The sequence below is a fragment of the Asterias amurensis genome, chromosome 8, assembly GCF_032118995.1.
Source record: "Asterias amurensis chromosome 8, ASM3211899v1".
Lineage (NCBI taxonomy): Eukaryota > Metazoa > Echinodermata > Asteroidea > Forcipulatida > Asteriidae > Asterias > Asterias amurensis.
Window position 1 is genome coordinate 6932845 of NC_092655.1, and position 26702 is coordinate 6959546.

The window sequence follows — 26702 nt, forward strand, 5'->3', positions numbered from 1 at the left end:
ATGCATTTTATAACAAACGGTTAAAAATGCTTTTTTGTAGACCAACTCGTCCGATCCAAGGCAACGTGTTCCTTTAAGCAAATTTTGTGCTTAAGCAGCTCAATGAAATTGGCCCCTGCTCATAGGTATTACAAATCAAGTCCTATTTATTTAGGAATAAGACGTCTTGAAGGCTCAGAGGCAGTTGGGGGAGGAGGTGGCCCCTTCTTGTATAACTCCCTGATATAAGTAATAATCATTTCAAGACGCTCCTCAGGCACACAGTCCAAGATAAGGTAGCGTTTGTCCTTCTCAAGAACTTTCTCAATGTCTCGAAGATGCTGATCTGACTCCTGGAGCAGCTTCTTAGATCTAGAATTGGAAAGTGAAACACAACTTAGTACTAGCTGCAGATAAATGGTGTTTGAAGATTTGCATGATGTGGAAAACTAAGACGTAACTATAACTAGTAAACAGATGCGGATAGGTGAATATATTTACAAGTCAAGCTACAGCTGTGATTTGACAAAAAATGTGTTTTTCAATTCCAAAGTGAGTTGGATTCATAGAGTTATATATAAGAACTAGAAGGCGCACTGGCCTATATACATGCCCTGGCATGCGCGCAGGCGGCCATTTTGACAAAACAGGCATCGCACAGCATGTGTTTGTGCGGCCATTTTGTAAGTTGACAAAACAACATTGCGTAGCGTTCAATAAACACAAACTCCAACGTGTGTTTCATATTCAATACGCGTACAGAATGGCGTGCGCATGGCTCCTTGCGGTCCCGTCGCGTTTGTGCAAGAAGCATCACCAGTGTGCCCTCTAATTCTTATATAAAACTCTATGGTTGGATTTTAAACTTTGCATGGTGGAAGTAGACACTAGGAGAGGTTTGTGGTAACACCCTGTGAATATATCTTTTGAGTAGTGTTGGTTCTGAAAAGAACCAGGGTTATGACTCAACATTTCGATCAGTATGCTATGACCGTCAAGCATGCAAGCTTGAGTGGAGCTAAAACCTAAACTGAAACCCACAGGTAGTTGGTAGGGAGTGTGTGGTCACTGAACTGAATCAGTTGTTGTCAAGCACAGGAGGGGGAGGAGGGGTGAGGAGGGGGAGGAGGGGTGAGGAGGGGAGGAGGGAGTATTTTAGCAGGTTGATCTAGATCTGCCCAATTGGCAGATAACTCTAGAGAATAACTCTAGGCATGTACAGCTATAGCCCTGGCGGCCTTACACTTTCGTTTTGTACTACAGTGACGTCCTGGACATCAGGGTACATCTCTGGGGCGGAAAATTTTTACAGCTTCATAACTCAAATCTTACCTGCAACAAGCCACAAATTTCAACAGATTCACATTCTATGGTGGCATACATTTTTCTGCGGTGGGTTTTGGTCCTCTTAATATTCCCCACAAATCCATCATTTTCGTGAAATAATGCAGCTTCCAATGGTAAAAAATTCCTGTTTCGATCGTTTTCTCACAGTGTTGTCTGTTGTCGTGCGTACGCGTATACATTCGCGTTCAAGACGCATGATGTAAGCTTAGACGCATGAATTCTTGGTCACCGTATCTTGACTGCACAGCGTTAACACGCGACACAATTCAAAATTTGCGCGTCGTGCGTCTTGCGTACACACAGCAGACTGTGAGAGGAGTACGAACAAAAATGGGAATTCCTTAACGTTGGGAGCTGCATTATTTCATGAAATTGACTGATTTGTGAAGAATAACTTAGGATCAAAACCCACCGCAGAAAAACATATGCTGCCATGGAATGTGAACCTGTTGAAACTGGTGCTTTCTTGCAGATAAGATTTAAGTTATGAAGCTGTGAAATTTTTCCGCCCCAGAAACGGGCCTCAATAGTTAGGACTCTGTTCCTGTGTACAGAGAAAGAGTCCTACATGTATATAGCGCTAGTACAGCTATTGAATAAAGCCCCTGCTTAAGTTAACGTCCCTTCTTTATTGAGCAGAAAAGTGACTATGTTATTGATGGCATTGTAGTCCCTACACCAACATGGGAGGAACACCTAGCAACATTAGAAGAACTCAAGCCAAGCCTCACACAAGAAGAAAGACCACAGCTCAAGGCTTCTATAACACTCCCGTACATTGGCCACACATCTCATTAGCTCCATCGCATCTTCAGTCAAGAACAGCTTGGATCCTTCCCACCCAAATGTGCATCCCTCCAGCGATACTTAAGCTAAAGCACCACCAGAAGTCCAGCGTATATTGCTCGAAACGTTGAGACCAAACTTGTGCTTTTCAGAGCCAACACTCCCACAAAAGAGATTTACACATGGTTGTACCCGCAAATTGACTCATTATTTATAATTTCATCCTAGCTAATCTGACATTTTGTTTTTATGACTAGTGTACATACTTTTGTAAATTAATTTTGATGCGAGAGACTGTGGAAAAGAAATCTCTGCAAGAAGGATTATTTGTATCATTTCTGATAATCTTCATTGAATCCTTTGAATGGACAGGTAATTATAAGTTATCACACAAGCGCATGTGGAATATGGAGAAAATATCCCATATTCAACGAGGCCGAAAGCCGAGTTGAATATGGAACTCAAATGCGCTACATTTTTTCGTATTCCACGAGCGCGCGTGTTATAACGAATTTATCTTCCACTCTCACGTGCAACGCGCAGAGTTGAAAATTTCAGAACGTTATTTCGCCACAAACCACATGCATGCACACAAAGTTTAGAATGTAATTTTTGCACTGTCCGTATACGGAGCGTGACGCATTGACATTCACAGTACGCACTGTGTAATAAAAACAGAGGAAGTAGGATATAAAACAGAGGAAGTAGTATATATGTTTTTATCCCCCTAGTAGTTCAAGCATCTGATTGGTGGATTAGCGCGTACTGGAAGATAACAATTCTGACAAGCAGTAAGCAGGGCCATGAAACTTGGCCCAGATCGGTTATATTTTGTTTATGGTTGATGAGCCTGAGCCAAACACTTACTTGTATGTGATGATCCTAGTTTCAGTCAATAGAGCTCGGAAATCCGTCTTGGCACCAAGATATTTCTCTTTGATGTATTCACTGAACTCTCTTTCTCTTTTCCTATCACTTGAGGAAAACTTGACATAACGAGGATCATCCTTAATGAGTCGACGAACTTCTTTCCAAGTTGATGTCAGGGTAACCTAGATAAAAACATGCCATGAAAATGTTACAAACATTATGGGAGTGTCGTGAAGAGCACCAATTTCAAACTCTGGTGTTTCTGATCAGCAGAGTGAGGGTACGAATCCCCAGCCATGACACTAGCGAGACACTTAACCATTGCTTCGTCCTTCAGATGGGACGTAAAGCCGTTGATCCCATGTGTTGTGTAACGCATGTAAAAGAACCCAGTGCGCTTATCGAAAAGAGAAGGGGTTCGCCCCGGTGTTCCTGTGGCTGCTGTATGCGCCGTAGCACCTTTTAAACCCATATAAGGTGCTACATAATTGGGTCTCAGTATCCATCACTGCAATAACAAATCTTTCTGTTTAATGTATACTAAGGGCGTTAAAGGCAGTGGACACTATTGGTTATTACTCAAAATAATTATTCGCATAAAACCCTACTTGGTGACGTGTAATGGGGAGCTGTTGATAGTATAAAACATTGTGAGAGAAAGAACTAATTTCCACGAATTTGATTTCGAGAGCTCACGATTTAGAATTTGAGGTCCCGAAATCAAGCATCTGAAAGCACCCAACTTCGTGTGGCAAGGGTGTTTTTTATCCCATTTATATCTCGCAACTTCGACGACCAATTGAGCTCAAATTTTCACAGGTTTGTTATTTTATGCATATGTTGAGACACACCAAGTGAGACGACTGGTCTTTGACAATTACCAATAGTGTCCACTGCCTTTAAATAACTTGTTTGGTAGCTACATGTACATGCGCTATATAAGACTTCAATATTATTTCAAGTTATCACACAAGCGCAAGAATCCAAAGAGTCCGAAAGCTGAGTTGGATATGGGACACATACGCGTTATATTTTTGCGTATTCCACCAGCATGCGTGTGATATTGAATTTATCTTCCAGCCTCATGTTTAAAGGAACGTTACAGAATTGGTAAGAAACAAAAAACAACCTACACGGTCTAATGATGATGATAGTAGAAAAACATCCCTTGAAATATTTCTGTCTGAAATGTCATATTTGATGAGAAATAAATAATCTAATTTCGGGTTTTGAGTTTATCGCTCAGTGAGCGTTTTATTAATTTTTGTTTTGGCATCGGTGCAATGCAAAATTTGTAATCGGTTTTTCACTAATCTCTCGCATGACCCAGATGGCTGATTGATCTCAAACTTCTACAGGTTTGTCAATTTATGTATATTGTGGATTACATAGAGTGCTTACACTACCAGCAACTTTTTTGCTAGCGAAACCAATTCTGTAATAATCCTTAAGTCAACCTAATAAAGAAACAATGCACGCGCAAAGTTCACACTCCGAATCGAGCATCTGACTGAAGGATTAGCACGCACTGGAAGATAATTTCAATTCAGTAGCTTTTGTAGTAAGAAATGTCAAGTATTATCTTGGGTTTTGAACTCACTCCTTTCGTCTCATCCAACAACTCATCAAACTTTTCCTTCTTTCTGTAGACAAGAGAAGAGGTGTGACCAGTGAAGAGTCTCTCTCGATCTTCTTTGTCAAGAAGTGACGCCAATTCCCAACGATGGTCACGTTTTAGCTGCTTTCTTGCATCACGCCAAGTGCTCTCCGAGTCTCGCACCTAGAGAAAGACATCAAACAAGGGTAATCAAGCATTTACATATAATGATATTCAAATAATACCAATAAACCATACTGAGAATGCTGCCATATTTCTTGTTAGACTCTCTACACTGGCTGCCAATTGACAAAGAATCAAGTTTAAAACACCACTCTACATTTACAAAGCTCTGAATGATCTTTCGCCGGTCTACCTGAAAGACTGTCACCCATATACCATCAAGGGAAGGCCTACGATCGTGCCGGGACGTTGCTCGTCTTACCGTCCCAAAAGGTAGTTGACGGATAGGCAATGGATTGTTCAGTGTGTTCGGGCCAAATCTCTGGAACCACTAACCACAAACCATAAGATCCTTACCAACAGTTGATGCTTTCAAACGCAGTCTCAAAACCTATTTGTTATAGTGTTTTTAAAACTGCTAATGTTTTTTTTTCTGAAGCTCAATGATCATTATTTGAATTGTGCTTTACAAGAGCTGTTATTATTATTACTATTTGTATTATTATGTTAAAGGGAAGGTACACTATTGGTAATTGTCAAAGACTAGTCTTCTCACTTGGTGTATCTCAACATATGCATTACATAACAAACCTGTGAAAATTTGAGCTCAATTGGTCATCGGAGTTGGGAGAAAAGAAAAAACATTCTTGTTGGACAAGTTTGTGTGCTTTCGGATAGGAATACAAGACTTCTAGCTGGAAGTCTTTTAATATTTTAGTGAGAAATTACCTCTTTCTCAAAATCTACGTTACTTCAGAGAGAGAGCTGTTTCTCACAATTTTGTATACTATCAACAGCTCTCCAATGCTTGTTACCAAGTCAGTTTTTAAGTTAATATTTGTTTTGCGTGACTACCAAACGTGTACCTTCCCTTTAAAGGCAGTGGACACTATTGGTAATTGTCAAAGTCTAGCCTTTACAGTTGGTGTATCTCAACATATGCATAAATTAACAAACCTGTGAAAATTTGAGCTCAATCGGTTATCAAACTTGCCAGATAATAATGAAAGAAAAAAACACCCTTGTCACACAAAGTTGTGTGCGTTTAGATGGTTGATTTCGAGACCTCAAGTTCTAAATCTGAGGTCTTGAAATTAAATTTGTGGAAAATTACTTCTTTCTCAAAAACTATGGCACTTCAGAGGGAGCCGTTTCTCACAATGTTTTATACCATCAACCTCTCCCCATTACTTGTCACCAAGAAAGGTTTTATGCTCATAATTATTTTGAGTAATCACCAATAGTGTCCACTGCCTTTAAGTGGCAGATGGTTGATAAACACCTACCAGGTCTGTGAGAAGTGCCTTAAAGTGCTGTACAGCCTCCTCTTTCTTGAACTGTCCTCTTTCTCGGTCTAGTTCTTTCTGTTGTTCAGTACGAGTTCTTTGTACCTCCTTTTCTCTCTCTCTAAGACTGGTCTCTACTCTCTTCTGTCTCTCTGCATCTACATTCACAACCTGTGACATGTTTTAAGGAAGAAAGAAATGACAATTGATTTGACGTATAATTTGGATTTATATATAAATCTATTGTTATGCTCTCGTCTTCCCAATAGCCACCTATGGGTCTGAAATGTGGGCTGTGGGAAAAGCCGACTGGAACAGGAGCAACACTTTTGAGATATGTGGTGCTGGAGGAGAATGCTGAGAACATCATTGAAAGAACACAAAAACCAATGCATTTGTTTGGAGATCATGGTAGGAGAAGATAATAGTAATAATTATAATTTGGGGGGCTAATCGTCCTTACTCGCAGCTGAGAGCTTAACTGCGAAGGACGCGGCTACAACATGTTCGAGAAGCAGGCATGCAAGGGCGCCTTTGGCTGCCAGCCACATCAACCCATTATGACCACGGAGCACAGTCAAGATCGAAAGTGTTTGATTTTTCCCGAGGGAGGAAAACCGGACGGTCTGGAAAACCCTCGTGGCACAGCAGAGAACCAACGCACAACTCAACTCACATATGGCCCCGGCCGGGAATTGAACCGGGGTCACCTTGGTGAGAGGCGAGCGCTTTATGCACTAGCCAACCATGCCACCACAGACCCACCTTGTCCTCAAAAATTGACAATAACAAGCTTCAATACTTTGGTCATATATCAAGAAGAGAGGGGGACAACCTTGAGAAGATCATTGTGCAAGGATGTGTTGAAGGTAGTCGCTCACTTGGCCGTCAAAGACTTTGTTGGACAGACTGATTCAAAGAACTCACAGGCTTATCAATAAACGATGCATATCGTTCTGCACTGGATCTAGACAGAAGTGGAACTCCATCATAACCAGGGTCACAAAGGGTCAGCACTGACTCATAGGACGACGACGACGAAGTTATATATTTGGTTTGCGGTAACACCATGTGTCTGTATACTTGCCAGGGAGAGTTTGTTCTTTAGAAAACTGTCTTGCTACATTGTCTAGAAAGTTCAGGCATGCAACTGCCCGTTGAAAAAAAAAAAAGAGGAAAATTTTTGAAGGCACAACGCAAGTGCGGAGGTAGGCAGCCGAAACGCCACGGGACATGAGACCCACAATGGTACCCTAGAAAATGTTGAGGTTTATTATGCTCTTAGGTGCATTGTTAGCATGTACTAGGCTAATTTTACATTGTTGTAGTTGTACATTGTTGTTTCCAGGCATATACTAGGCTATTTTTTTCCCCCGCCAATCATTTTTTTAAAAACACAGAATTCCGCGAAAACGCGGAAGAGTTGTATGACTGAAAGTTACCATTGTTGCTTCACAATGTAAGAAAAGCTATCAAGGTTTTATAAACTTGATAAATGGGTTAGAATTATGTTTGTAATCTCTACAAGAAAGTTAGAGTGTTTAACTTACATCGCCCTTCTTGTTGATGTACTCCTTAAAGAGTTCCTCGCGCTGTGAGCTATGATGTACAGCTTTATAGCGAGAGTCATGATGGATACTATCCTTGACCTTTGACCAGCGAGACTTACTGTCAAGATTCTTCAGTTCATCCAGTAATGCAAAGAAGTCCGTCTTAAGCTGAGAAAACAACAAACAACACCACAAAGGAAAAGAAAACAGGGACAAAGTTAATGAGTATTCAATAATTATTCAGATTCAATAAGGTAGCTGATTCAACAGAAGTTCTTATTCTCATGTTGTAAAATGTCATTCTTAAATGTAATAGTATTTTTGGCTTTACAAACTTTAATCACCAAAATGAAATGATTTTGTCTTTAATAGAGACACAAAGTCTAGTGTCTTGATTTATATGTCAATTGAAGACACTGGACACTATTGGTAATTGTCAAAGACCAGTCTTCTCACTTTGTGTATCTCAACATATGCATAAAATAACAGACCTGTGAAAATTTGAGCTCAATTGGTCGTCGAAATTGTGAGCTAATAATGAAAGAACACCCTTGTCACACAAAGTTGTGTGCTTTCCGATGTTTGATTTCGAGACCTCAAAATCTAGTTCTGAGGTCTCGAAATCAAACTCATGAAAAATTACTTCTTTCTCAAAAACAATGTTACTTCAGACAGCTCAACAGCTCTCCATTACTCGTTACCAAGTAAGTTTTTATGCTAAATTTGTTTTTGAGTAACTACCAATAGTGTCCACTGCCTTTAATAAGATCAGTAATAATCTATACTGAACAGTACAAGTATGATACTTCATATCAACCAATCACAAAATCACAGAGGCTTGTACAAGTATTCAATCCAGTGTATTTTTCAAACAACAATCTAAACAAAAGAAACAATGCAAATTTTACAGCTTGTCATCATCTTTCTATCTTACTCCATAGAAGCCGTCACAAATTCAGGAATGCAATTTGAGCAATAGTTATTGAAAGAAGAAACTAGAAAAATAAATAATTTTACAAGGAGGAAATACTGTCAACAGAAATAGGACACAACTATTATTCAGTCATTCATTTCAATTCCCCTCTTATGAACATTTTTCACTCACAGTATTTAAAATGTATAGCTTGTTCCAATGTTAAGAAATATTGTTTAATTCTTCAACCCTAAAAATTTTCGGCCAAATTGTTATGATATTTTCTTATAATAGACTGCGCAAGTCTCGCCTGAATCACAAAGAGAAAACACACCAATTGAAACTGAAGAACATATGTTTTTTTCTGAAAATGCATGTTTGTTTTAAATTTGATCTATGAAGTTAGCTTTTATTTAAAACACACAAATTATTTGTTCCTTTTTTTTGAAGCATAATTAAAACTCTTGGACAAGGATGTTTATTTATTATCTTTTAAGAACCCCCTTTTGTAAATCTCTGCATGTATAATGTGCAACTACTGAAAGCTTACAAGTCTATAACGCGAGATACAGTTTAAAGAGGACGCCAACGCCCTGACTACCAATGAAATGGCTTTGCATCCTGTGAGACCAATGCAAGTGTTTACAGAAGTTTTGAGATCGACGTGGAATTTTCTTGACTTTTTGCAAGTAACCGGAACCTGAGGTCAATTTTAATAAATAAATGAATAAAATCTATAAAGTGCTGTATCTAGAAAAAAATATTCACTGCGCTATATGACCCGAGCTATATTCTCAGGTTTTCATTGTCATATTGTTGAATTGATTTTACTTTTGTAATGTTTATACAACTTAACAACAACAAACCAATCATAATTTTCATGATAATAAACGAAACAATGGTTGGGACCACAATGGCATGGAAGTTAACATACTCGCGAGACTTGCACAATCCATTACAGTATTTATTTAACATGTATATTTGATTTAGTTTTGGTTTGAACCTAAACCAAATGCTTTGTTTTTACAGACGAATCACATTCCTCATCTATTTGTGTCACTCACTTGAAGACATCGATGTGGTTACCTTGGCAACCATCACTATGGAAACCAGACTAATCTTGTAGTTGCTGAAAACACAAGACTCTGGAATGATCCTTTTGCTTTGGTTTTTCTCTGTTTGTTTTCCTGGAGGTTTTTATGAGGAAAATCCTTGTTCAACATTTCTTCTATGAAAGGACTCCATGAAATCTATCCTTCTATACTTTCTTCAATCCATGTCATATTTTGATGAACTCAGTCCAAAATGACATCTAGCATATCATGAAGATGTTGTGGAAAATAAAGGGCTCCATGAAATCTATTCTTTCTTGAATCCGTGTCTGATTTTGATGAACTCAGTCCAAAATGACATATAGCATATAATTCCAATCACCGTTGTATAGTTTGGTATCTAGTCTTGGTTTATTTAAAGAGCAAGCTCCCGGCCCTTATACGAAAGGAGCTACACTCTAAAGGCCCAGTCACACTGCAGCGATAACGAAAACGATAATGATAACACTGAAAAGAGAACGCATTCTATTGGTTGAATTGCTCCATGCAGAATACGCCCACATTCATTCAACCAAACAAGGGCGTGCATTTTTAACATTCTCGTTCTCGTTCTCGTTATCATGGCCTGTGTGACCAGGCCTTCAGGATCTTCCAGAATCTTGCAATCTTACAATCTAACCATTAGCACTCTCATAATACAAGAAAGAAGAGTCAGTACCGGCTTTAAGCATCAAATGTGCAGCATTGGACGATAACCCGAGGGAGCCTTAAACGCCCACAATGCATTGCAATCATTCTCTCTCCCATAATGCACCTGGCTAGAGCTTTCCACTCGGAGGACTGTGTGGGTGGCAAAGCACTTAAATGTGTTTGGATAAAATATAAATGTGGTTTAGTCAAAACATCAGTTGGTTAGACAAGTTCAAGGAAATTTCAGTGGAACTTTTTTATCCACATTATTAAATAAATTTCGAAATATTTTGTATTTTTGTAAAAATGATATTGAAAAAACGATTATAAACTTCTGTTTACACATGTTCATAAACATGTGACTTGATTGCCACGGTATCAAAATACACATTAATTAAATAGCAATGAATTAATTATAAGTATCAATCATGAACTGTGGGATAACAAATAAGTAAATAAATATCATTCATTAAAACAATATCTGTTTTTTCAAAAATATAATTTTGGTTCAATATTAGCAGGAAATGGTTTATAAATAATTGAACCTGCTCGACAATCTGCAAAGAAAATGTTAATTGAACAACATTCTGTAATGAATTTAAATCAAACATACACAAATTCAACATTAATGAACTTTATATAAAAACTCCTGTGAAACAAATGAAGATTAATTAAACATTAGCAAGCCCATTACAAATCAATCAATTATCAACTTTTTGTAATTATTTAGCTGGCCGGAAGGGCAAGGGCACCAAGGTTTTTCATCTTGGTAAAGGGCACATAAATAATGAAATTGGGCACCATGGCAATATAATCACCCAGCTAGAACCACTAAGAAATGACATTTCAAAGGCACCACATGTTGCTGAAATTAGAATTAAAGGCACTGTACACATTCGGTAATTGTCAAAGACCAGTGTTCTCACTTGGTGTAGCCCATCATAAGCATAAAATAACAAGCCGGTAAAAATTTGGGCTCAATTGGTCATCAAAGTTGCGAGAAAATGATGAAAGATTAAACACCCTTGTTGGACAAATTTGTGTGCTTTCAGATAGGAATAAAAGACTTCTAGCTAGAAGTCTTTTAATATTTTAGTATTACATGTACCTCTTTTTCAAAAACTACGTTAATACTATCAACAGCTCTCCAATGCTTGTTACCAAGTCAGTTTTTAAGTTAATATTTGTTTTGAGTAATTACCATACCAATTGTGTACCTTCCCTTTAAAACAACTATGTATGCAACATCCAAGTAAGTGGGTCTTTAGGTAAAGCTGCAAGAGATAAAGGATTAACGATGAAGTCAACCAACAAAACAGGTTGACAAAAAAAAACCCAATCAATTATAAAATTTGGCAAGGCTTCTAGAGCCAACTGATCAAAATAATCAAAGGGCAAAACTATCTGCAAATGAAGGACACAATTACAAACAGATGGTTAACCGTTGAAGTTAATCAAAGATCAGAACGTGACATTTTTAGGAATATAACTTTCCTTCTTAATTGGCAAGTTACAGCAAGTCATGATGTGGAATAAACATCTCAGAAGACTGCTTGTGACTCAGGAGAACTCAAGCCACTTTTGAACTTCAGATGTTGTGAATGAAAAATACTCCAATCGTTCACAATCATCAATTTAATAAGGGAATAAAAGGGTAGCGACGAGTTCTTAAACGGCCGTTTAAAACCGGCAGGGTCGTTGTCGTGTGAAAAGGCGAGGGCCTTTATCGCACGGCAACGACCCTGCAAGGTTTTAAACGAACGTTTAAGAACGAGTCACTACTCTTTTATTCCCATTCATAAATGCCCTTTTGTTAAAAAACGTTTATAAAATACAATTACAAATACAATATTATTATTATCATATTATTATTGTTGTTATTATTATTATCAACCGTTTAAACACCCCCACATGACGCGCTCTCCACCAATAGGTGTAGAGAAACTGTCTGGGGTATTTATGAATCTAGATTAAAATTCAATCATCCTGAAAATAGAACATTGTTATCACATCTAAAATAAAAATGTACAAATGATCAGAATAAAAAAATGTACAAATAATCAGAATGTAATGGAAGAAAGTTATCTACCATCCTGTAAATGAAGACGTATTAAAACAATAAATTAATTAGTTCTTCGAGTTCTCAAATGTGTTATTGCACACTTTCATTAAAATCATGGGTTATTGTATATTTAATCTGGGGTTAGATAAAAAGAAAACTTAAGCATACATCTGACAAAAATATTTTTCCCAGTTTTATAATCCATATTGTTTTGGGGCTGAAATAAATTACTTGGGGCTTGATATTCTCTCTTGAACCAATATATAAAATCTTGTCCATAATCTTGTAACTTCAAGGAATAGCAGCTTGGTCTTAGCTGGCCAAAATTTCAAAAAATTAACTTCACTTTGAGTAAATCCCCAAAATTGTATCTTTTTGATAAATATGTCTAAAGGCAGTGGACACTACTGGTAATTACTCATAATAATTATTAGAATAAAACCTTAATTGGTGACGAGTAATGGGGAGAGGTTGATGGTATAAAACTTTGTGAGAAACGGCTCCTTCTGAAGTGCTATAGTTTTCAAGAAAGAAGTAATTTTCCACAAATTTGGTTTCGAAACCTCAGATTAAGAACTTGAGGTCTCGAAATCAACCATCTAAACGCCCACAACTTCGTGTTACAAGGGTGTTTTTTTCTTTCATTATTATCTTGCAAGTTCAATGACCGATTGAGCTCAAGTTTTCACAGGTTTGTTATTTTATGCATATGTTGAGATACACTAACTATGAAGGCTAGTCTTTGACAATTACCAATAGTGTCCACTGCCTTTAAAAAACCCAATATTGCAAGGACATGCATTATTGTTTGTAGATAAAGAATTGTGTAGAGTTGGCAACTGGAATTCTGCACTTCTGGCCCAAAGAATGATATAGGTGACCGGGAACCGTAATCGCAGAACTTTATGTTAAGCAGAGCTGTTCAATCAGACACAGTATAAGGCGAGTCGAAAAGAAGTTGACCGAAATTTATTATTCTAAAACAAAACAACAACTTTCACTCAAAACCCCAGTGATGCACATATTAAACAACCGTTCTTTCCTGCTTAACTGAAAAAAAACAAAAACCTTTTTTTTACCACATTGTTTTATGCACTCTCCAGACACACAAGGCCAGAAGGCCACTTCAAGGTGTGGGCTACAATTATTTTTTTCCAGAGGCCATTGCCACCTACTCCTAGGGCTGAAACAGGGTTACCCCTTTTACAGTCCATACGAATGTAGGCTTGGGTATCTTCAATCCGAAGCCTGGCTGGTAGAGCAGAAAGCACTACCTCCTTAATTTTACGGGATTCGAACCCACACTCTGCTGATCAAACACCAGAGCTTGAATCCGGTGCTCTTAACTGCTCCGCCATGACACTCCGCACATTAATAATTTCTGAGAGTTATGCCTGTTTTACTGAAAGAACTCATATTTGTAGCTGTCCATGAAATGTTAATCATTAACTGAACCTAATCATCTGAGTAAGTAGCGAAGGGTATAAGAAAGTCATTGACTTTTTTTGTCAAGTATTTTGTGGACAGCTTGCAAAAAGAGTACCTTGATGAAAAAAAAACATAACTCTTCTTAGGAATGATCAATTTCTGTTGTTCTTTTTTTTCTAATTAACAGGACAGAGTGCCTGTTAAATCTATGCTTTACTGAATTTTTGAGTGTCATTTGAGTTTCAAACAGTATCCAAAATTCTTTTGTTAACTTTCAAGGCTCACCACATGTCAATCTCCGCTTATTTATCTGAACTTGTTCATCACTACTCCCCTACTTGGACTTTACGATCATCTTAACAGTCATTGCTTTCGTACTAGAGCTTCTTCCATTTAAGAAAAAAACCCCACAGATCTTTTTCTTACGCCGCACCGTTTCTTTGGAATAGTCTTCCTGTGCATATTTGCCAGGCGAGTTCTTTACAATGTTTTAAGTCCCTGTTGAAAACTCATTTGTTTAAAGCTACTTATTTGTATCTTGTATCTTTCTCCGAGCGTTTAATTTATCGTTCGCTTTATGCGCTTAGAGGCTTTTTGCATTAGACGCTCTACAAATGTATATTATTATTATTATTCATTTATTTTGACAAATCCGGGTCAACTTCTTTTTGACTGACCTAGTCGAGCATATTTAAGCACAAGATGAGACGGAAAGCCTCACGACATTTGAATAATTACCTTCTCTGCTTTCAAGGAGCTCTCCTCCTTGGCTGCTTTACGGATTTGTTGAATAAATTCATTGAAGAGACTTTCTCTGTCTCGCATCTTCTCAATGCTCTTGAAGCGTGCATCCTTACCGTGCTTCTGGGCATACTCACTGAAGGAACTCCTGACAAATCAAGAGGAAAAAATACATAAGAGTCAATGGTAGGCCCGGGCGACTAGTGAAATCTACGACCCAGTTATTTAGCACCTCGTAAGGGTTTACAAGGTGCTGCGGCGCATACAGCAGCCACAGCCAGGAACACCGGGGCAGCCCCTGTTCTTTTTCAATAAGTGCACTGGGTTCTTTAACATGCGTTACACAACACATGGGACCAACGGCTTTACGTCCCATCCGAAGCACGAAGCAATGGTTAAGTGTCTTGCTTAAGGACACAAGTGTCACGGCTGGGGATTCGAACCCACACTCTGCTGATCAGAACACCATAGTTTGAATTCAGTGCTCTTAACCACTCGGCCACGACACTTCCACAAGAGGAACGATATAACTTACTTGGGTCCAAGTTTGGATTCCTGCATGAGAACTTTGAAGTCTTCTTTGCTCTGTTTTAGTTTTCCTGCCCTTTCCTTTCGTTCCTCCTCAGCCCTGTTTTTAACAAAGTTCTCAAACACCTGTTTACGTTCTTTAGGGTTCAGGAGAAGGTAACGGTGGTCAAAGACAATCTTGTGAAGTTCTTTCTCCCAAGTTGAGAAGGCCGACACCTAGTCAAGATAAATAAATGAGTCAGTAAGAAGAATATGAAGTTTCACCTCAAATGAAAAAAAGAGTAGCTAATCTAGATCCCACAAACCCCTTTCTCAAGGAACATGTCTATAAGTTTGAACTAAGACTCTCAAATGAAATGAAGAGTAGCCAATCTAGCTGTTACTAACCCCTTTCTCAAGGAACATGTCTATAAGTTTGACCTAAGACGCTCAAATGAAATGAAGAGTAGCCAATCTAGCTGTTACTAACCCCTTTCTCAAGGAACATGTCTATAAGTTTGAACTAAGACTCTCAAATGAAATGAAGAGTAGCCAATCTAGCTGTTACTAACCCCTTTCTCAAGGAACATGTCTATAAGTTTGAACTAAGACTCTCAAATGAAACAAAGAGTAGCTAATCTAGATGTTACTAACCCCTTTCTCCAGTAACATGTCCATGAATTGTTTCATCCTGATCTCCAATGGGGTGACAGCCCTCTCTCTTGCTGCTTTGATTTCTGCTTCCAATGCCGCTTCCTTCAGTGGATCAGAAGGCTCAGGAGAAGACTCCGAGGTTGACTTCTTCTTCTTCTTGGTCTTGGGTTGTTGCTCATCTTGTAGAGAATCATCGGCTCGCTTCTTGGCAGCTGCCAAGAACACACAACAGAACTTGTTACTTAAAGAGACAGGATACCTTTGATAATTGTCAAAGACCAGTCTTCTCACTTGTGTTATCTCAACATATGCAAAAAAATAACAAACCTGTGAAAATTTGAGCTCAATCGGTCATTGAAGTTGCAAGATAATAATGAAAGAAAAAAACAAAACCTTGCCACATGAAGCTTCAGATGCTTTTAGATGCTTGATTTCGGGACCTCAAAATCTAATTCTGAGGTCTCAAAATCAAATCCGTGGAAAATTACTTCTTTCTCAAAACCTACGTTACTTCAGAGAAAGCCGTTTCTCAGTCGTTTATACTATCAACAGCTCTCCTTTGCTTGTTACTAAGTAAGTTTTTAAGCCAACAATTATTATGAGTAATTACCAATAGTGTCCACTGCCTTTAATGTATAATTAATAAATGTAAAAACCTTGTCAATGAGGTTTGATCAAATGAACTGATTTCTGATAGTCAGATTCTGGTAGATTCAAAAATATTTAAAGAGCTCTTATGTGTACATCAGGTAAAATACAAACAACTAATAAAGACCAAATTCAAAGCCTCAAATCTTACAGATTTAAGATGAATGATGTATTTGTTATCTTTACCGGTTGTTTCTTCTTGTTTTCCTTTGTCTACTCCTGGTGGAGATTCTAAAATCATCCGATCTACGTCAGCCCTATTATAAAGGTCATCAGGTCGTTCCCATAGCGACATTCTTGTAGATGGATTGAAGAAAAACACCTTGCTGTCTCCTGTCCATACAAGACACCTGTTGAAGGATTTAAATATTCATCATTACCAAATTTACATGTGAAACAATCATTGCAATGGCTTCTCAGATTAGTAAAACACTAAGGCAGTGGACACTATTGGTAATTACTCAAAATACTTATTAGCATAAAACCTTACTTGGTAACGACTAATGGGGAGCTGTTGATAGTATTAAACATTGTGAGAAACAACTCCCTCTGAAGTGACATAGTTTTCAAGAAAGAACTAATTTTCCATGAATTTGATTTTGAGACCTCAGAATTAGATTTTGAGGTTTTAAAATCAAGCATCTGAAAGCACACAACTTCATGTGTTTTTCTTTCATAGTTATCTCGCAATTTCAACGACCAATTGAGCTCAAATTTTCACAGGTTTGTTATTTTATGCTTATGTTGAGATACACCAAGTGAGAAGACTGGTCTCTGACAATTAGCAACAGTGTCCAGTGTCTTTAAGTAACTTAGGTTCAAGGCCTGAATGTTCCTTTGGATCAGTGAGTAATGACCAAGCTGTCTATTGCATTGGACTCAATTTCTGTTGGTTGAAGCATTGGAGTTCGGGTTTGATTCCCGGTCATGACACTTGTGTCCTTGATCAAGGCACCTAACCATAGTTACTTCTCTTAACCTAGGTGTATTTTATGGGAACCTAAGAGGGCTGAAACAGTATTGTGATTGGATTAAACCCTTAGCGCTAATTTAAGCAGCTTTGTGTAAAATGTTTCCCTGGGAGTTGAGAGGATTAAGAATGTATGAACATGTATAATAATGCTATTAAAGGGAAGGTACACGTTTGGTAGTTACTCAAAACAAGTATTAACTTAAAAACTGACTTGGTAATGAGCATTGGAGAGCTGTTGATAGTATAACACATTGTGGGAAACAGCTCCCTCTGAGAAAGAGGTAATTTCTCACTAAAATATTAAAAGACTTCTAGCTAGAAGTCTTTTAACTCCTATCTGAGGAGGCTATCACAGGCTTGTTATTTTATGCTTATGATGGTATACACCAAGTGAGAAGAATGGTCTTTGACAATTACCAAACGTGTACAGTGCCTTTAAGTACCTTAATCTAGCTACTTGAGTATATGTGCTTTGTGAAATAGTTTTTTGTTTTCAAACAAATCTGGTCACTTTTTTACTGAAATCGGAAGACAACTCTTGTTGATGTGAAACTTACCATGGTGTTCCTGGGATGGGCTTGGTTGCAATGGGCTTAGATTTATCAATAGGTTCTTCAACTATCTGCTTAGCTTCTGTCATCATCTTCTCTTCCTTCAATGAGATGACAATAAATAAATCAATGTTTTCTTCATCTGAAAAATCTTTTTTAAAAGGTATATTATGTACTTTTTCCTAACAAAAAACACAATGTCCACAGATTTACATTAAATTTACACAGTTTGAAGATTATGATAGTAGAAATCTTGAAATTTTACTTACTGAGGTGCTGTAGTTGTTGAGAAATGAGTAAAACAAATAATTTTCGTCTCAGTTTTAGCATGTAATAACGTATCAACCAGTTATGCTATGGTTTGGTATAATATCATAACTGGTTAATGGGATTTTACATGCTAAAATAATTTTCATCTTCTTGAGACGAAAATTATTGTGTGACTTGTTTTACTCATTTCTCAAAAACTACACAACCTCAGTTCGTAATATTTGAAGGGAAGCTTTCTGCTATCATTATCTTCAAACCCTGTAAAAAAAGTTTAATGTAAATCTGTGGACATTTTGAAAAGTACCCGAATCCTTTAAGAGAAGATGTGAGCGGGGTATTAACCAGTTAGAGCACATGGCATTCAGGGCACAACAAGGAACAATAACTTAAAGGAACACATTGCCTTGGATCGGGTCGAGTTGGTCTTTGAAAAGCGTTTGTAACCGTTTGTTATGGTTCGAAAGATATTATAAAAGTAGAATATAATGATCCACACAAGTTTGCCTTGAAATTGTGTGGTTTTCCTTTTACCTCGTCGACTAACAAGGTCGACTAACAAGGTCGGTCATTTATGGGAGTCAAATGTTTGACTCCCCTAAATGACCGACTGTTTTAGTTCTCAAAGAAAAAGGAAAACCACGCAATTTCGAAGCAAACTTGAGTGGATCAATGTATTCTACTTTTAAATCATCTTTCTAACCAATGCATTTTATAACAATTGGTTACAAACGCTTTTAAAAGACCAAATCGACCGATCCAAGGCAACATGTAAAGCCATTGGACCCTTTCGGTACAGAAAATTTGTTCACAGATTTACAAATTACGTACAGGGTTTACAGAAGGTAGTGGTGAAAGACTTCTCTTGACATATTATTCTATGAAATGCTTTACTTTTTGAGAAAACAGTAAAACAATATCAATTCTCGCTATCAAGAATTACGGATTTATTTTAAACACATGTCATGACAGGGCGAAACGTGCGGATACAAGGGTGGGTTTTCCCGTTATTTTCTCCCGACTCCGATGACCGATTGAGCCTAAATTTTCACAGGTTTGTTATTTTATATATAAGTTGTGATACACGAAGTGTGGGCGTTGGACAATACTGTTTACCGAAAGTGTCCAATGGCTTTAATAATGAAGCAACCACCAATTGGGTCCATAGACAGAACCAAGACTAGAATCTTTTGTGCTTGTTTTGACACACAAAATGGCTGACAGGAGATGCGCGTGTGTTTGTGCGATGTTGAATTGGTAATTACTCAATAACCCAAACTGCAGTTCACTAGGTATGCATCCAAGGAAGAACGAACATCATCCCGTGCCTACTAATACACCGATCTATGTGAGCAAGAACACGCGAGCCTCTCCAATGCCATTCTGCACAACTCTGCCGCCCGCGCCAAGCATATGCGCACGCAAGTTGGACTTTATAGTGTCGGACTTTTGGTTGTGCAATCGGTTGTGATTGGTCAATTTGCAATGAGGCAGAGCTTAATGGACCGGTCTATTAAGTACAATCTCTGTCATTGACTACATTGCTGGGATAATAAAGACTTAGTAATCACCTTCTGCACTTCTTTCTCTTTGATGTCATCTACTGTTTCCTCCTCTTCTTCCATCTTAACCTCATCTTCTTTCTTCTCTTCTTCCTCCTTGGGGAGCTCTTTTTCACCATCCATCTTGACTGGATCCTTTTCCTTAACTGGACCAAGGACAAAGTAGGATCTTAAGAAACTAATCCATACATCATTGGCAAGCTTCTCAAAAAAAACATAATCATTTGGTAAAAAGTCAATATTAACTTTACAAAGCATTTGTACTAACCAGGCTCTTTCTTTGCTTCCTCTGCCTCCACTAGATCTTTAGGCTTCTCCCAAGTAGACTCCATGGTTCTTGTATTATAGAAATATGGCCGTCCATCTGCTGTCTTATACTCAGTCCATATACTCTTAGAAGCTGTTGCACCAGCTGCTGGTCCTCCTCCTGGTGCTTGCTGGAATGGTGGCCTAAACATTGGTGGAGCAACATTATTTCCTGGGGGAAGGAGTCCACCTGGCATACCTGTAAATAATCATGTTATAATGTGAAGAATTTAGAGCTGGAATCAGAAGATGGTTTCAAAAAGTACATGCGATTTGTTCCTTGCATGAAAGGCAGTTTTAGGGTTGCTGTCAGAGTGTCAGTTTCACTTCTGCAGTCATGATTCCCCGAAGTACAGACGCGTTGCTGCAAAGAGTTGTCAAATATGGCCGATCACCTTCTTGGTTAGTAAGCACTTTTGTAAACAAACGTGAACCGTACCAGCCATAACCCGAACAGCAGAGACGAGAAAAAAGCAGAGTTGCAAAAGAATAGAAAAATAAAATAAAAAAACGAGGAAGGCACATGCCGTGTAGAGACTAACCTGGTAGGGGCATCATAGGAGGCATTCCAGGCATTGAACCAGGCATCCTCATACGAGCCATGTGAGCTTGAAACAAGTGGAATGGTGGAGGAGGCATTCCTGTTGGTGCAGGTCCTTGACCAGTCAGCATGGGTGGTACACCAGTGAAAGGCATCAATGGTGGTGGATGTTGCTGTTGCTGCTGTTGGGATGGTGTTGTTGCTACAGGTGCTGTTGTTGATGTACTGAGAGTCGTGGCAGTAGGAGTGACCTGTGTTGTCATAGCTGGTGTAGTCTGAGCTGTAGCAGTACAATGGATAGAAAAGCACAGAGACCACAAAGGCTTCACAAATTGATTAAAGGCTTAAGATTTTATCCTAAATGTTGATTTCAGGGGTTGATTTCACCAAACTCTTGTTAACTTAGGCTCGATCCTAGGATTTAGGATGAGTCCTAGCCTTAAGAGCGATCCTACATAAGACTGATCCTAGGATCGGTTTGTAGCTTTGTATGCTTTTTATAGTCTGTCACGTCCTGTCACTGTCTTTTGTTATGTGTGGGGCTGCATACCTGCGGGTAATAGTGGTTTACTCTACTCTTGCAGCCCCTGACCCACAAAAGGCATTTTTTTTTTGCATTTTGGTTCGTCCTCGGTTAGTTGTATTAATGTTGTATTGTGCCTTTTAAGATGTTTATAGGTGTATTTCTTGTGTTTGTGTTTTATTTTGTACATATTTATTAATTTGTGCTGTTATATTTATTTGTACGAACGAATTCCTAGTGATTTGGCTCACCCCTAGGTATATAAAGGAAATTACATAAATAAGTAAACTAAAGTCAGGGGCGAGAGTCATCACTAACGAAAAAGTCTGAAACTTGGATACAAATTCAAAGGTATGTTGAAATGATGCCGTATCTACCGTTTGGTAAACCCCTGGGGTTATAGATTCCACGGAGCTTTTTGAAACAGTATCCAAAACACTAGAGAAAGTAGACCAATGAGCAGGATTTCTTTATTTCTGGAATTTTTGTTGTGATTTTCTTAACGAGGCCAACATAAAAAGTCTGAATTCAAAGTCTGAACAATCTCATCCCTGTAAAGTAGAAGGGAGCTACTAACCTTGTGTAGTTTCAATAGACGTTACAGACGCTGCCTTCGCTGCTGTTGCTACAGCAGTTGCTGCTGCAGCTGCTGCAGCAGCTGGATTCCCTGGGTTAATCCCAGATGCTGCTGAGGTCTGGTTTGCCTCTACACTGGTCACTGATGCTGCTCCCGCTGTAGTTGATGCTGCTGTGCTTGTTGTGATACCAGCTGCAGCAGCTAGAGCCTGCAGCTCTGTCTGTTTAATAATTTTAACGTTCTCTGGCTTTGTCCACACAGACTCACGCTTCTTGGCATGATAATAATATGTCTAAAAACAATCAAACAAAAACAAGATTATCATAAGCTGTTATTTTTTCCCCCGATGAAGAGAGTAGACCTGAAATGTCTCATTGAAAACCAAATTGTAAAATCCAGTAATAAACAGCAAGGGGAACTGACTGGCAAAAAAAAAAAAAAAAATTGGGGTTGCAATAATGGTGGCATCTGAGTAAAAAAGTTGCTTCCGCTTAAAGGAACACGTTGCCTTGGATCGGACGAGTTGGTCAAAACAAAAGCGTTTGTAACCGTTTTTTATATAATGCATATGGTTGGAAAGATGTTTTAAAAGTAGAATACAATGATCCACACAAGTTTGCTTCGAAATTGCGTGGTTTTCCTTCTACTGTGCGAACTAACACGGTCGGCCATTTATGGGAGTCAAAATTTTGACCCCCATAAATGGCCGACGTGCTAGTCGACGAGGTAAATGGAAAACCACGCAATTTCGAGTCATGTTTGTGTGGATCTTTGTATTCTACTTTTACAACATCTTTCTACCCATATGCATTTTATAAAAAACGGTTACAAACGCTTTTCAAAGACCAACTCGACTGATCCAAGGCAACGTGTTCCTTTAAGGTGATCCCTCCACTGCCGCTTTCCAGGTAGTTTCTTAAACTTGGGTGTGATCCCTAGCTATGGCAGTTACAGGTTTGCTTCTGACTGGCATCTCCAAACAACAGGCATTGACACAATAAGGAGACTGTCAACATGAGGGCTAGATAGCTCAGTTTATAGAGAGACAGCTCGTTAATCTGGGACTGCAGGTTCAAGTCCAACTTTAAAGACACTGGACACTATTGGTAATTGGCAAAATTTGAGCTCAATTGGTGGTCGAAGTTGCGAGATAATAATGAAAGAAAAAACACCCTTATCACATGAAGTTGTGTGCTTTCAGATGCTTGATTTCGAGACCTCAAATACTAGTTCTAAGGTCTCAAAATCAAATTCGTGGAAAATTACTTCTTTCTTGAAAACTACGTTACTTCAGAGGGAGCCGTTTCTCACAATGTTTTACACTATCAACAGCTCTCCAATGCTTGTTACCAAGTAAGTTTTTTATGTCCACTGCCTTTAAAGGCAGTGGACAGTATTGGTAATTACTCAAAATAATTATCAGCATAAAACCTCATTTGGTTGATGGTACAAAACATTGTGAGAAACGGCTTCCTCTGAAGTGACAGAGTTTTCGAGAAAGAAGTGATTTTCCATGAATTTGATTTCGAGACCTCAAGTTTAGAATTTGAGGTCTTGAAATCAAGCATCTGAACGCACACAACTTGGTGTGACAAGGGTGTTTTTTTCTTTCATAGTTATCTCGCATCTCCGATGACCAATTGAGCTCAAATTTTCGCAGGCTTGTTATTTTATGCATATGTTGAGATACACCAAGTGAGAAGACTGGTCTTTGACAATTGCCAATAGTGTCCACTGGCTTTAAAAGCAACTTGTATGAAGAAACTTCTATAAACCGACATTTTAACAAATTAATTAATTTGTTCATCATTAATTGAACAAACAGATGTCATCTAACCTTTCCCTCAGGAGTAACATGCTCAACCCAGAAGTCTTGATTAGGATCTAGAGCAGCCACAGCAGCAGGTGAAGCAGCAGATGGTGTCTGTTGATTGCCTGGTAGAGGTTGCTGCTGTAGGTTACCAAGAAGGGGTGGTGGCATTCCAAATGGAGGTGGCAATAGTGGTGGCCTCTGAATAACAAAAAACAACAAGTTTCATCTCATATAGGATTTGAGGCATTGCATGGTGAGATATCAATATAAATTTGGTTTGCGGTAACACCATGTGTGTATCTACTTGCCAGGTAGAGTTTGTTCTTAGAGCACTGCTTTGCTTTATTCTACTACCGCAGAGAAGATGTTCGGGAGACTTCTCAGTTCTGAAAAGAACTGTCCTGCTATTTTACTATTACCCGGGCGGATGGTATGGAAAATAGGCTGGGACTACTACTTTAGCTTATAGGATCGTGATTTTTTATACTACCGCGGAGTCAGTTGTTAAACTGGTCTCAACATTTCGACTAGCTTGCTCTAGTCATCGCAGAAGTTTCATCTTATCTTCTTGTCTTGTCTTGTACTGCACAAATTGCCTAATGCAGACATGATATCTGGTCTTTGAAAAGCAGAAACACTTTATGGAGCACAAGAGCTAACCTACATGTGTGCATGGTGTAGGGTGTCGTGGCCGAGGGGATAAGAGCACCGAACTCAAGTTCTGGTGCTTCTGTTCAGCAGGGTGTGGGTTTGAATCCCGGTCGTGACACCTGTGTCCCTAAGTAAGACACTAAATTATAATTGTTCTCTCCACCTAGGGGAAAATGGGTACCTGTGAGGATAGAGATGGTTCTTGTGATTGATTTAGCCGAGTAGTGCATTTGTTGCAAGAGGCTGTATATTATACTCCCCAGGGAGCTGAGATGGTTTAAGGAGTGAATTAAAGAGTCTATGTACTTTTTGTAGGACAAAAACACAATGTCCACAGATTTATACTAAACTTACACAGTTTGAACATAATGATAGTAGAAAGCTCCCCTGAAAATATTACGTGCTGAGGTGCTGTAGTTTTTGGGAAATGAGTAAAACAATGTCATGAACATAATTTCCGTCTCATGAGACCAAAATTATTTTAATCATTTACAAACGTATTTTCATGACATTGTTTTACTCGTTTCTCAAAAACTACAGCACCTCAGTAAGTAAAATTTGAAGGGAAGCTTTCCACTATCATGACCTTCAAACCCTTTAAGTTTAATGTAAATCTATGGACATTTTGAAAAAGTACCCAAATCCTTTAAGGCCCAGTGACCAGGGGTAGTAAATGTGAAGCGCTTGGGGACGCCCGGTGTGAAAAAACGCTATATAAAAAGGGGTTATTATTTTTATAAATATTAATAGACCTTTCAGGCCTTATTAAAAAGTATTTTTTTTCTAATTTTTCCCAGGGACCTTGTACTCACATTGTAGTAACCCACACATAATTGCTTTGGCATTGCCTTTACATGTACTCACATTCATGAAAGGAGGCATTCCCATTAAGCCTTGTGGTGGTGGTCCCCGAGGCATGTTTTGATCAAACGGAGGGGGACGAAACATCCTGTCTGGGGGAGGTCGGCCAAAGAAAGGTCTCTGCTGTGGCATGTTTCCATGGCCACCACCTCTCATATGTTGGCCTGGAGGACCTGGATACCTGGGAGGAAAATTACGGAACCTTGGACCAGGTGGTACTGGAAACCCTCTGAAAGAGAAGAATGGATCAATGAACAGTAGGCCTAGCCCAAGTTGGACTCCTCGGTTGCATGTAACGCGATGGAGTCCAGGGTATAAAGGTCCCGCACGTGACAGAACGTGTGGCAGCAATACTGAGTACCGAGTAGAAAATTGCCTATTTTGAAGAAATTATTGAACATAACTCAACAAAAGGGAAATACAAGCATTATGAATGTTGAGTAGGAAGGATGGGGAAAGCTTTAGGTGTACAGTACACATGAAACTTCAGTTCTGGCTGGCTAACGGTCGCAAAACCTTTCACCCATCAACCCTGATCTGAAAAACGTATAGCGTTAAAAAGGCCCTAAATATGAGACCCCTATAATTTGCTCACAGGGGAGCCTTAATAATAATTGGTAGCGCCTCACAATCAATCACAGCCACATGCAAAAATCATTTGATTTTTAGACAAAACTTGTTAAAAAAAAAAAAATCCAGGCAGGTGTAGTACATAATCGGGCTATCTGCAACCTCAGTACCATTTAATAGATCGGCAAGTTTCATGATCGAGGACGAGGTCGAAGCAGATATTTCAAGAAGGCGTTGAAATGAATGGTGCCGCATGCACGCTAGCTGCTGTGAAAAAAACAACAAGGATACGATATGGATGGACGGTTTCGATACGGAGTGGATTGGGCCAATTTATGAGGCTAATGTCCAAGCAGAATATTTACCTTTGCCTGTTATTTTCTTGAGATAACTCTCTGTTCGGTACTTCATTTTTTAAAGACGATTGATGCTGAGATGTTGAATTAGAGTCATTTTCCGTGAGATTTTCATGTTCCATCACATCACCTTCGTCCGCCATGTTGGATTAACGTGTGAACCAGTCATTCGTTCAACCTGAGACACATGAGGGCGGGCTGCGGATTCACTGGCTGTGTATTTTTTTACCTGTGACTTTTTTCAGACATTGATAAAGTGTCAAGTTGTTTTTATAAAGGAGCAGCTGCTACAAGGCAACCGTTTATAAGCATTTTTCGTTTTTTGAACACGGGGAAAATAGAATTCCCCCCCCTAAAAAAAAAAGGGGGAGAAACAACCAAAACTGCTTTCCAAAGGCAAACCTGTAGTGACATGTTTCTTTAAAAATCGGTCTGAAACTTACAGAACATAAACAGCCTAGGGTGGATTTCACAAAGAGTTAGGACTAGTCTTATCTCGAGTTAGGACCAGTTACTCGTCCTAACTTAGGACTATCCGTGCAATTTGTATATCTCGTAGGACTAGTCCTAAGTTAGGACTAGTCCTAACTCTTTGTGAAATCTACCCCTGGTCCTGATGGGGTTAAGTATCCAAACGAACTGCCACCAGCGAATAGGTAACCGACAACGAAAACAATACCACAAACGAATACGTTAAAACCATCAACGAATCAATTTAATACCACCAACGAATAGGTAAATACCCCAAAACGAATAAATTTAATACCATAATAAATATAATATACCAACAACCATTGCATGTAATACCAACAATGATAGGTAAATACCCCAACACGAATAAATTTAATACCATAACAA

The 26702-nt window shown here is 38.7% G+C and overlaps 1 protein-coding gene across 1 annotated transcript; it reads right to left on the reverse strand.

Moving 5' to 3' along the window:
• Positions 1–21: 21 nt before the first annotated feature.
• Positions 22–25995, reverse strand: LOC139940498 (transcription elongation regulator 1-like). Its single transcript, XM_071936785.1, has 17 exons — positions 25854–25995; positions 24922–25147; positions 23431–23604; positions 21594–21885; positions 20495–20773; positions 19915–20151; positions 19656–19792; positions 17824–17918; positions 16480–16643; positions 15646–15857; positions 15020–15228; positions 14482–14632; positions 7599–7766; positions 6049–6219; positions 4583–4762; positions 2980–3164; positions 22–351 (listed from the first exon to the last, which is right to left on the reverse strand). The coding sequence occupies exons 1-17, from the start codon at positions 25985–25987 to the stop codon at positions 147–149; spliced, it is 3219 nt and encodes a 1072-aa protein (XP_071792886.1). The 5' UTR covers positions 25988–25995; the 3' UTR covers positions 22–146.
• Between the last annotated feature and the right edge of the window lie 707 nt (positions 25996–26702).